Raw genomic sequence first — 12,975 nt, 5'->3', positions numbered from 1 at the left:
TGTTGTTTTTTTTGTTTTGGGAAAATCTTAAAATTCCACAAGCTGTCGTAGTTCTCAAAACCAGAGATGACGCTGCCTTGATGTCAGGTCAGCGTTGTAATCGGGTCCTTTGCACGTCTTCTCACTCGTCACACAGATCGTGGTTTGACTTAAGACTGCACAACTTGAGGTGGACTTGCAAGAACTTGCCAGGACTTGCGATGGTTTCCACTATAAAACACTATCACTTCAGGCCAAAACCCCAGCACTGAAGGGTATGCAGGATGAAGTAGCATTCACACCCGCGGTATAGTGGGGAATGACAGAAACAACAGGCTAAAGAAACAAAGATTGAATTATCAGGCTTAAAGTCAATACTTCTACGCCTGAATTTCACATCAAATTTAGAGGAAAAGCTGTACAGAAAAATGGGCACGAGGTGTTAATACACATCTGCAAGTATGCGAACATGTCAGCATACAATGATCATTCCTAACTCCCTGAGTGTGTGCAAACTCAACCAAGACTGGAGGATTCAGGATCCCTGGGTTTAATGAATATGTTACTTCAATGTCCAAACAACATCTGGCCCGTAACCCCTCACAACCATTAAAAATGTGTAGGAACTACACACACATTACAACCACCACTCTTCCTAACTGTTTCTTGGCAAAAGAAATTCAGAAAAATGGTTCCCGAAACCTTCTTTTTGCTCTGCTCTCATCATCCAATCCAAATCTGGACTTCAGGTTCCAGCAGTCAGTCACCACTTTCACCAAATGGTAAATATTTACAAATTTTGGCTAGAGAACTGAGCTACTGGTGGGAGAAAAACATGTCCTTGGTCCAATGTGACAGAAGTTCCAGTATGTGGCCACAAAATGTGCAGGTACTTTAGCCAAAACACTCTTAATCTGTTAAATATTACCTGCAAGAACCCTAGATTCTCCATAATTTTTCACAACTAGAAAGTAAAATTTCACTGAGAGGAGTCTGTGGCATTTTGGACAATAAATATTTGTTTCAACCCTTCGTCTCTCCCACTACCTTTCACTCATGTTCTGGTTTATTTGCTCAATGCCTGAATAAAGTAATTTATACGGTTATTCTTCAGAGTAAATTATCCATTCTTCTGGTTGAGTAAATATAATATTTTGGCTCTTCAAATGTTCCCCATCAGACAAATGTTATGATGTTTGTGACCTGCGCCCCATAGCCAGCCAAATGGTGGCAATTAATGATAGAGCAAGAATGTCCGCTGACTATCAATATTTCTATTGGTGGAGAAAGCTGGCGGCTTGATTTGTGACTTGGAATGCAGTGCGTAAACAATTCAGAGAAAATTTCGTCAGAAAGTAGTCGCATGCATTTGAGCAACAGGAACTCAATATAAATCAATATTCCGTTACTGTTTTAATTTCAATCAGGGTTGCACCTAAATGAATACAAAAAGTTGCCACAGACAAAATGTGTCAATCTTCATGAGAACAATTTCGACAAACATTAGCTGGCTATGAACCGATCTTTTACTTCAACAGCATGAGATGAACATTCCTGTTTTAGAGTTAGACAAGGTTCAAAATACCAATCTTATCACCGGCCAAAACCCCTGTCCCACCACCATCTGAAACTCTGGTCACACCCTGATGTCACGACCTAGCCCCCTGACCCCTGACATACCAGCCAACGCCAACAAGCCCGATCACCAAACTGAAAGCCTCAAATCGTTTTCAGACCAACTGTTACATATACGTGTAAATCAGAGCATGAACTGTAGAGGGCACTCTGTCTCCTTCTCAAGGGAGTCAAATGCAAGCACTTTGTATATAAATGTACAGGTACATGTATGCCTATCGATGGCCATGGATGAACAGTCAGGCTCTTATCCAGAGCCTTGAAATAGGGCCAAAAAGCATTTGTTAATATATGGTACCTGATTGGAGTCTGAAATTGAACAAATGCTTGACATTAAAAGCCTGAAATCTGGCTTTTGTCTAAAAACTAGCATCCTTGAAAAGTGAAGGCCATTTATGGTCATGTTTTTTGACCAAATGTGCCCCAAAAAATAACTTTATGAAGAAGAATGATGCGCCCAATGTACTGTACTGGTAAATATGTCAAGAAATTTGCATTTTGAACATGACAAGGCCTGCACATGTGCATGTGTATGCAGGCAATGAAACGTGCAGCAATGCAGACGAATCCTCCCCCCCCCCACGGATTGTGCTACGGTAGCTTGTAAGGTTGAAACGCCTCACAGGTTTGTGTTAATTGCTACAAAAGTTTCTGGGCCTGCAACCGAGCGAGAAGCCTAAATCAATCGCCCAGGCAGACAGTGGAGAGACCCCGGGGGATGGGGGGAGTCCGGGGGAAAAGCCCAGCTAAGAATGCTGATGCCCACAAATGCTGGGATTTCTAGGGGTTTAAAATGCTCGAAAGTCACACTTGGCGAGCGAGGTATTCAGGCAATCACCGGATCAGATCCCAGGAGCAAAGCCTGACTTCACTCCTGAAATCTGGCTTTTGTCTAAAAACTAGCATCCTTGAAAAGTGAAGGCCATTTATGGTCATGTTTTTTGACCAAATGTGCCCCAAAAAATAACTTTATGAAGAAGAATGATGCGCCCAATGTACTGTACTGGTACATATGTCAAGAAATTTGCATTCTGAACATGACAAGGCCTGCACATGTGCATGTGTATGCAGGCAATGAAACGTGCAGCAATGCAGACGAATCCTTCCCCCCCCACGGATTGTGCTACGGTAGCTTGTAAGGTTGAAACGCCTCACAGGTTTGTGTTAATTGCTACAAAAGTTTCTGGGCCTGCAACCGAGCGAGAAGCCTAAATCAATCGCCCAGGCAGACAGTGGAGAGACCCCGGGGGATGGGGGGAGTCCGGGGAAAAGCCCAGCTAAGAATGCTGATGCCCACAAATGCTGGGATTTCTAGGGGTTTAAAATGCTCGAAAGTCACACTTGGCGAGCGAGGTATTCAGGCAATCACCGGATCAGATCCCGGGAGCAAAGCCTGACTTCACTCCGGTGCAAAACATCTGTGCATTAACGGTAGACATCCAAGGAACGCCTAGGGCGGGCAACCTTGAGACTACAGCCTGTGAAGAGTCTGACGTATTAGCGTAATGCAGGAAATCCGCACGAGATACTGAGTGCTGTTTTAGTCACATTTTCCAGACAGACCTTTCAAGCATGATTTGAGAGCATTCCTTAAAAGCTGCCTTGAAACTACCGTTTGTAAAAACAAACGTGGCAAGTAGCTTCATACATACATACTTACATGTACATGTACCAGAAAGGTGGGGGTTTTTTGGGTCACCCTATGAGATTTTGGGTCTTGGAAAATAACAATCAAAATTTTGAAAATGAATGTCAATTAAAAGTGCCACGGGTCCTACAATCAGGGATGTTGATCAAACTACTGTACAGTGGTATGGTATGTGAGTTCCCAATCAAGTGCAAATTGACTCTTTTGCTCTTAGGCAATACTGTTTATCATTATTTCCCCCTGCCCAACTTAGAAACACAAATAGGCACCGGTAAGCAGAAATAGATTTCACGGTGTGCAAATGTAGCATACAACTGAGCTGTTGGCCGAATGAACCGGTCTAACTCCAGAGTGCTTGAAGACATTTGTATCAAACTTTATATGCATGCTTAGCGGCAATTGTCAATTTGTAACAAACATCCATCAATAGGAATTGTATATCTTGAGTGATCAGCTTAGCAGTATCTGCATCTGCAACTTTATAAGCAACAGTATAAGCTTGAATTGAACTCGATGTAAATATTCCAATTGACTGCTCCTGTATTCAAACTGGTCACAATTTCCAAGAATGGAGTGATAGGTAGACGTCAATTTAAATTCCCTGACAACCATGGATACTTTCCCCCACTGTGTGGCAAGGACAAGCAATGAATTGGACATACCTGTAATTTCTGCATGTGGTCCTCTGCCAGTTGAGTTTTGGTTTTGAAGGAATTCAAGTCCTCCTCCAGTCTGAGCTTTTCATCGGCTAGGACGTTGTACCTGACTTGGTGTGCTCTCAGCTCATTGTCCAACTGACAGAGAGGCAACAAAAAAAAATGAATCATCAGACTTTGACAATCCATGATTTGATTTGGTGAACCTGAGTAAAATAGGTGAGTTGACGGAGGGCCAATGTTTCCCCTCCTTATCTTATTAAGGTTAGAAATCTCCTGGGTGTAAACTGTAAAACGTACAGGAAGTGGAAAAAAATTGTTCCGTTCAAGTTCAAATTATTCATGTAAGTAAGTGTTGGCAATAATAAACTTAAAACAAAAGCCTATTTTGTCAGTACTGCCCAACTTCTGACCCAACTCCATGTACGGTATGTACAGACTTCATACATGTATACAACTGCTCTACATGTTCTTTGGTGTCTGAGATAAACATACAGTACCTCTTCATACACAGGAACCGAAGCCTAGGCATGGAACTGATGAGTATCCAAAGGCACCTTGGTGTATTTTAGGTTTTTAATGCCAACACTTCTTTGGGGTTTGTCTGAGTTGGCTTAGAACCAAGTATATTATTATTATTATTAATACAGATGTCTACACAATGATGCATTCTAACGGTAACCTCATATCATATATTATGATCATTGCTACACCACATGTACATTTCCAATATCATCTTTTCAACAGCAGAAATCAATCAGTGGATTTTGGAGGAGCATGATTCTTCCTACAACTTTTATTGTAACACTGATCCTCTTTGTGGCAGACTCAGCATTTAAAATAAACCCTGCAATTTTTTTTTTTTAAACCTCTAACTTAATTGAAGAGACAGAAACCAGACTAATGGAATGAGAACCGTTACAAAGTGTGCAATATCCAGCGGTCACATCTGTTTCATGCTGGGATCACTATTCAGGATGTGAAGACCGAATCCATGCCTCCAATTGATTCATTTGATTCCCTGAAAATCTTGGCTACCGCGGGTTTGCATGATGTGACACACTACCACCCAGGCCGCAATGCTGCAGACCAGGGGGCACCCCACAACAAACAACCTGCTCTGCGGTTTAGTATTGACAGACTTCTGCTCAAGAGAAAAGACGGGGGAGAGGAGACATTTGACCCACGCAACTATGAGTAAACAGCCTCACTTCAGGGAAGCTTCGATTTCTGGAGGTTATGGATTTGTCCAAGGTTTCAAACATCACTGAGAAAAGTGTCTCTGGGGCGCGGGTCGGATTCTTCAAGAGTAGCAAGGCAAGCATATGACAGTTCAATACAATGCCCCAAAATTCCCTAGTAAACATTATCTGACAGCTACTGACCTAAAGGGAAATCGGAAAATGGCAAATAAAAATACCTGTACTGGCAAACTCTGGCTACAAATCCAGAGAAACTTGATAAGAAAACATTGCAATCAGCACTGCATAATTTTGAGCGGAATGACTGCGAAACTTTCAAAAAGTCAAAAAAAAAAATGCAACTCCGTGAATAAAAGGAAAGTGGTGAACACTTACACAGTTTGTACAAACTCTTGCTACAATCCTAAACAACTTGACAATAAAACAACTGTATTTACAGGGTAGCACTGCACAAGAAAGCAAGAAGCTACAAAAGTGCTGCACTTACCTTTGGTTGCTTTTCAAAGTTTATACAATGGCACCATGAGCAATACTGCTGCTAGTGATGAGCTAAAGTGCGATGTACATGTACATGTACAATGTATGTACAGTACTCGTATTTAAATCTATTCATCATTACAAATGACAATTTTGGGGAGTCAGGCTGGTACCGGTATAGTGGCTTTTTCCTTGGCTTCCACCTCTTCGGTCCAGCCAGGTTCATATCCCACCCAGGTCAACATGTGGAGTGGGGTTCTAGTCCCTACACGTACGTGTATATGTACCCCACTGGATTCTTTGGTTTCCCTAGCATATTTTTTTCAGGTTTTCCTCCCACGTCTAAACTGAACATTTCTTCACTGCCTTTGTCATTGCCGCTTCATCCTGTAATTGGCACTGAATGCACTGTAACAAAAAACAAAACTTTTAAGACCAATTCATAAACCTAGAGTATGTACATTCAGAAGTACCCAAAACCAGTTGAATGAATTGAGCACCCTTCCTCAAGGAACATGTCGGCCTATCTTTTACACTGTTGAAAAGAATCCAATATCATCATTCCCACTTCACCAGAGAGATACAGTATGCATGTCTTAAAAATGAGCTTCCCATCTTCCTTGAGCGCCAGCTCAAAATTTTATGAAGCAGTGACATCCTGCTTGCGATTTGCAATAACATGCTGCACACCGGTAGCTTGGCTTCTGTGACCCCTCCTTGAGATTTCCAATCATGGAAAACCTGACGCTTTTAGCTCCACATTCAATTACGACATGTGTGGGTTGATTGCGAATATGCACTGTGCAGTGTGTTCAATGACGTCAGAATGACTGTGCAATGTTAATTGGTTGGGTCGACGAGACAAAAATGTGAAGTGATGATCACCGAAACAATTTTTAAGATTTCCTAAGAAAACAAAGTGTCTTTAATCAAGGTGCTCATGAATTGTCTACAAGTTATCAAAATAACAGTCAAAAAAGAACTTCCTATTACTTGGGTCTTGAAGTTAATACAAATATCATTTAAATATTAACCCTAACCCCCCCCCAGGGTGTATGTAAAATCACATGGAAATCAGAGGATTTGGGACTGCTACTGACCATTTATGAAGTTTTATCAACAGGGTATTGTATGGGTACATTACTGATATGTATGCATGTATCAGGGGTGTATTTGTGACATACATGTATGCTCTGTAAGGAAATATGAAAGGTGCAGACAGAAGTGTCCTAATATCTGTATGTCCTTTTAAAACAATCCAATGAGCATTTTATCAGATAGACTTACACTGACACTTAAGTCTGACAGTTAAAGACATGTAGTGTGATGGCCATTCCATTTATCTCTTACATCAAGCATCAATGCGGGAGCATTTCAGTCATTAATTTTTCTAAAAAACCAACAAATCTAGAGTCACAGCACTCTAGCCCCAACTACGTATGTGCACTGTGCAATTCCAGTGACGCCAATGGCAAAGGAGGGGGGGCATTATAACTGAAAAAGAAGACGAAGCCGGGAAGAAAAAAAAAAAGAGAGAGAGAGATGTTCGGAGTCTGTCAATAAAAGCACTGTGTGTCAACAATGAGAAAATGCACAGGGAAGAGCATGGTTATATCCAAGCTGCCAAGCATGCAGTTGGGCAAACACACCAGCCCTGTACGGCGCTCCACCATTCAGGCCTTGAACAAATAACATCCAATCGATATCCAGCCCCTGGACATGATGACTCAAAATTAATACATCTTTAGACTGTCAGTGGGACTGCTGGGATAAGTAGCTGGACTATGTACATGCTGCACTTTTTGAGGGAGGCTTCCAAACTGAATGGCAACTTTAATGCCAATTCTTTTTTCACAGCTGGTTGCAAAACAAATGACGCAAGTAACCTCAATTTGTATAAATATGAACAAACCAATTAAACAAAATGAATCATGGGTGGTAACAGCCACTTCAGATTTGACAGTATGTAAAAAAACTCTTGCATAATGTAAATCAATTGGAGCCCTCGCATTTTTCACCCATGTATTGTCCATTTTCATCAGGGTACCAAAGTGAATGAGACATTGCTCTTTCTCTCGTAAGCCCTGAACAATCAGTCTGCACTATTTGGTCACAATCATGTGTACTACGAGATTTTTCACCTGATTACTTTTTATCAGGGTGCCAAACTGAATGACACATAAGAACAATAAGCTAATGTAAGTTTACATGTCCTCTCTGCAAAGCAAACAAAACAAAGTTACAAAAACAGGAGCCTCAAGACTCCCTCTGTGGGATCCAGTCATGAATATTCATATTATGGATATAAATGTAAATACTGGTGTACATTATGAAAAAAACACACCAACTTCTGAAACAAGGAATTTTTCACCTCAAGGTCTATCATTAGATCGTGTGGTTACCCTCATTCCAGCACCTGTTTGACAGTGTAATGAAAGGCCTTCATCAGAGGTCTTTCACGGAGAGGAATGAACTGATATGGGTGATCTCACTCAACAAAATCAGTCTCAAGTCCCCAGAGGAACATTTGAGTTGCAGGCACTTCAGAAATTCTTACTCAATGGAAATTAACAGGAACCAAATGTGTTTTTGTCGTCCATTTTCATCACAGAGTTGAACTGAGTGACACGTCAAAACGATGAACGGAGAATGTTCTTTTTAAATCACCAAAGGGATACTGGAAAAAATGTGCTTCAGTTTTATTTTTACAGGGTCTGGTTGCAAGCTGACCCAACGTAAGTGGAGTTAATTAACAGTTCATCCTCTCTCTCTTGTTTCTATGTAAATAATGACACAAAAAAGTCATTAAGGATCACAACGTCTAACGCTCAGCTGGTCGTAAGCAATCAAGTAAAACTGTTGTTGCACTGCGTGCTGGTAAATTGAATGCAACCATTGAACATTTCAGTAAAAAATGCCACTAGGTTTAACCTAAGTGGATTACGTAGAGTCTTGTTCTTGGATTAAGCATGGGTAGGGTTGATATTAGTTCGTCTAAACCTAAGAAAGAAATGAATGACTCGATGTGAAAAAATGATAATCTGCCTTCCTCATGATAACGAGGAGAGTAAAATTCCAAGGGCCACGACAGAAATCATTCCTGAAGACAGTCAAAACACTCAGGCTACAATATCCAGCTCTACAAAACTTGATAGCTTTACTAGGCAGTTCACTTTTGAGATCACAGCACCTATATGACGTCCTGTGTAATAACAGTCAGACAAAGCTTTTGGCTCCATTGGCAATGGAGTTGAACTTATTTTTTTTACCCCTCAAAATTCAGTCAGACAGATCACTTTTGCAATAGTTAATCTGTCTAAATATTTCACACACCCCTAAAATCTATTCTCTTAAAAGCTGCAATATTAACTGAAATGTAAAACAGTCTGAATTTTTTCAGAAATCATTTCCAGGTGTCAATTCTTAATCAGGAAAATGACATGAGATAGGACAGTTTTTTTTGTTCTGACACATCTGAATACAGACAGGAAATGATCACCCGATTCAGGGCACAGAAATATAACTTGATATTTATTTGTTGACTGCAAACACACAGTGAATGTGTTCATATGGGAGTGACTAGCTAACCACTAGCATCCCTCACCATCATTACGCTCCCGGCAGTGATTTGCATGGTTCATCGGAAACCCGGATATTCTGCTCGGGTAGGCAGAAACTGCTTGTTCAAAATTCTCTAATGTTGTAAGGTACCAAATTTGCTCCAGGCAAGGCCTGAAGCCCGGAATAGGGAATAGGAACTCCCGTCGATGAAAACACAAACAACAAAGACAAAACTGCAAAACAAATTTTTCGTTCACAACACCCGGCCAACGTCAACACTGGATGCATACGGACGTAAGTCTAGCACAGCCCAAATTCGGAAATGGGGGGTTTCTTTAAAAGTCACCCACACACCTCCTCTGGCTGGACCCAAGGCGGGATGAACTGTGAATATATCCTACCTTGTCCATGAAGTTCCTTGTGTCTCGCAGTTCCAATTCCAAATCCTTGCGCACCGACTTCAGCTCGTTTATCTCGATATCCTTGAGGCGAAGCTGTTCATCTTGCTGGGCACGTTTCTCCTTCATAAAGGAAGAGGAAATTGAAACTTACGGAGATGTCACAAGGAAAAAAAAAAAATGTGAAACAATGAATTTCTTCCCTTAATGAAATAAATGTCTTTTCGGTTGCATGTCTAAAGGCACCAAATGTGACCCAGATTCAAATAACTAGGCCAGTTACAGGAAAAAGATTTACTGCAAGTGACAGTATTTTTTACTTTCCATGTTGTTAACATCTATTGCACACTGCAAAATTTACAATGCACCTGCCACAAAATGACTGCATTTCACCTAAAAGACTAGTATTTTGAGATCCTGAAATAATTGTTCCTTTTTCTCATGAGGTAAAGACGCATCATTCACAATGAATATGTACTTGTGGATCGATACGGGTGGGTTCAAAAAAATAAAACCGTTGTTACTTTTTTTCAATAAAACTCTTTCTTTTCATGACAGTTGAGAAATGTTTGCTATGCAGGGGTTTCTTCAAACTTGCATTAATCAAGGATGATGATGATTTTAATCAATTTGACATCTTTTCCCCTGGTTATAAAGCACCCGATTGGCTTATTAGGTTGTTAAGTGGAAAAATTTCCATGCACCAGCAACATTAGTTAACTTTCAAAGTACACTTGCATTCAGCCAACTTTGACCAATTTTGATGCCAAATAATGAGTTTTACGGCGGTTATTTTGTTTATACAGAGCAAATCGAGCTCTGTGTTTTGACATATCACTCAGTTTGGCGTCCTACTACAAATAGACTTTGTATGGGTGAAAAATGTTGATAGTTCCAACTGATTTCCATTGTGAAAAACTCTTTTCAAGGCTTACATTCAAGAGTGGCTTTGCAAACTTATGACTTGTTTTGTTAGACCTGGCACAATTATGTGATTTTTGAGATTCTTCCACATAGGGGTCGTAGAGTAGCCAGGGGCTACCACCCCACTTCTCTCCCTCCTCTGCCCCCCCAAAAAAAGGAAAGAAAGATGAAAAGGAAGACCAAGAGTGAAAGAAATGAAAGGGGATGAAAATCACCGATTGGCTAAAATAAAAACCTCGACATTGACCCCTTCCATTGTCAATGGTTTATCAGATCATTGCTGGGTAGAAAAAGTGCTTTGTCCCCCCCCCCCGAAGTCATGACAATGGCCAAGGTCCTCCGTTTCTCTACCAAACAAGGAAGTAATGCACCTACATCACGAAAACATATGGGGCAATTTTCCATACCAGGGTATCATTGATTTCTCTTTGCAAGCTGTCCAAGCGGTGTGTGGAGGTGCCATTCAGTGTCCGATGTGACTCATTGTCAGTCAGCAAATGTTGATTACGTTCCACAGCTTGAGACAAGCGACGCTTGAGAGTGTCTGCGTCTCTCTGCAGCTTAGCACACTTTAACTTCCATCTATCCAAAATCATACACACAATTTAGTGTTTTAAGCAAACCGGGTAACTATTCCACACTGAATCATTCCTGTACCAACAAAGTCCAACAAAAACCTTGGAGTTAGAAGATTTGATGCATAATTCTCCAAATAAATATAGAACAAATGAAAAAAAGAACAGCAGACTTTAGGCAGGCAAATTCTCTATCAGAATCAAAACACACTTTCAACTGCAGCTGAAATGTGACTTTTGAAATGAATGTGTCAGACACGGTCGCATCGTATTAAATAAGATGGCGCTCAACTGAACATCCCCCACCAGCATGGCACTTTCCAACCAATGAGGGGGTGCTTCTGCTCATGGCATGACAGTGCCATTTTGCACCTCACACTTTGCCCTCGTCGGTACATGCAAAGATCGATAAGAGGCTGCGTCTTTCACTCACTGCCTTATCTTGTCTTTGGCCTTGGTCCTCATATCGTCCTTCTTGTACCGAGCTTCTTCCAGCAACCTCTCCAGCTCCAGTAGTCTCTCCTCCTGCCGCTCTGCTTTCCTGTCGCCATCGGCTAGTCTCTTCTCAAGCTCCTTCAGCCGGGCCACGGCAATTTTCTCATGCTCCTGACTTGCCTTGAGATTCTCACTGACATCCTGCAGGTCAGTGACCAGTTTAGCGGCATGCCTCTCTTTGTTCTCCAGCTCCTTAGTGACACTCTAGAATCAAAATCGAAGTTCATTCACTGAGTCTGTCATTCAAAATTTAAAGTGCCCATAATGAGTGAATGTCAGTTCTTACTTGAAGCAATTTGGAAGTCAGGTGAATTCAGAAAATAAATGAAAAAATGAAACATTTCAATCTATTTCAATTTCCTTTGCAAATTATCAATAAAATGGCAGGAAAGTTTTCAGCTTCCCTCAGAAGAACAATCCGAGGAGATACTGATACATTGATTGCACCCAGTGGCGTAGCTAGGATTTTACTACAGGGGGACACAAGGGGGCTCCAGCATCCTATGGGGGGCACCAGCTTTCAGTGGTGTGGTTTTTGGGGGGTAAGCTTTTGTTAGCCTTGCTCAGTATCCATTCATCTCTTTTCTTTAGTGGGGGAGGCACCTGGGGGACACCGGGAATTTGTGGGGGACACATCCCCCCCCTAGCTACACCACTGATTGCACCAAACTCACATGTGACTTGTTAAACTTGAGGTGTGCCCGTATTTTTCCAAGTCACAACATGCACGCAAGCATGACACCGCTACAGTAACAGCTCCTACTTCTGGTCACTTAATCAATTTCTTGAGAGCCAATCTCCCTTTATGTCTCTTCCTTTCTGAGCACTTTTGCTTAGCCTACTCCCCGGGCCAACAACTTGCCTCAACTAGTTATAAAAAGCCTGCGGCATGGGCTCATTTGATTGGGAGCCATAAAATCTTCCCATGCTGAAAACTGCAAAGTTGTAGCAAAGCCATACTGACGTAATCACTGGCCAATCGTGAGACATGCCGTCCCAAGAGGGATACAAGCTGTGCAAATGAACTGTGAAACATTTTTATACCTTTGTTAATCTAATACTTGTGACCTAACTTGTAACGGATGTAAGATGGACGAGATCACTACTCTGAAAACCATAATGCAAGAGCGTGTACTTCCAAAACTTCCTAAGGCAACAGTTTTTTAATTTATTTTTCGGATTGTGGATTTACATATCAAATGAGGCAATACTGAAGGATGGAATTTTAAAAATTGAAAATTGATATTTATGAATTGAGGTTAAATATTGTTTTGTTTTATTTAACTGGTAAACAAGGAAATTGGCTGGAGAAAGCTCAGGCAAACTGATGCTTTGTGGCGATACTGTCAACGGTCAATCTCTTTTTTCATAATTTCCCATCACTGCCATTGTCATTATTACCAGTTCCCCCCCAAAAAAAATTAA

General features: G+C 41.2%; 1 protein-coding gene across 1 annotated transcript in view; it reads right to left on the bottom strand.

The window, feature by feature from the left end:
• The window catches only part of cep128 (centrosomal protein 128), a 70,198-nt gene extending 57,658 nt beyond the window's left edge, over positions 1-12,540 (bottom strand). The window contains exons 1-5 of the mRNA XM_087141942.1: positions 12,511-12,540; positions 11,489-11,754; positions 10,888-11,062; positions 9,560-9,679; positions 3,925-4,056 (exon numbers count right to left, since the gene is read on the bottom strand). Of these exons, the coding sequence (XP_086998068.1) occupies positions 3,925-4,056; positions 9,560-9,679; positions 10,888-11,062; positions 11,489-11,754; positions 12,511-12,540 (723 nt within the window). The remainder of the gene's footprint in view (positions 1-3,924; positions 4,057-9,559; positions 9,680-10,887; positions 11,063-11,488; positions 11,755-12,510) is intronic.
• Between the last annotated feature and the right edge of the window lie 435 nt (positions 12,541-12,975).

Source organism: Acanthaster planci, linkage group LG01, assembly GCF_054643075.1.
Source record: "Acanthaster planci isolate LZ-2023a linkage group LG01, COTS_SCS, whole genome shotgun sequence".
NCBI lineage: Eukaryota > Metazoa > Echinodermata > Asteroidea > Valvatida > Acanthasteridae > Acanthaster > Acanthaster planci.
This window is presented reverse-complemented; position numbering and strand designations above follow the sequence as displayed.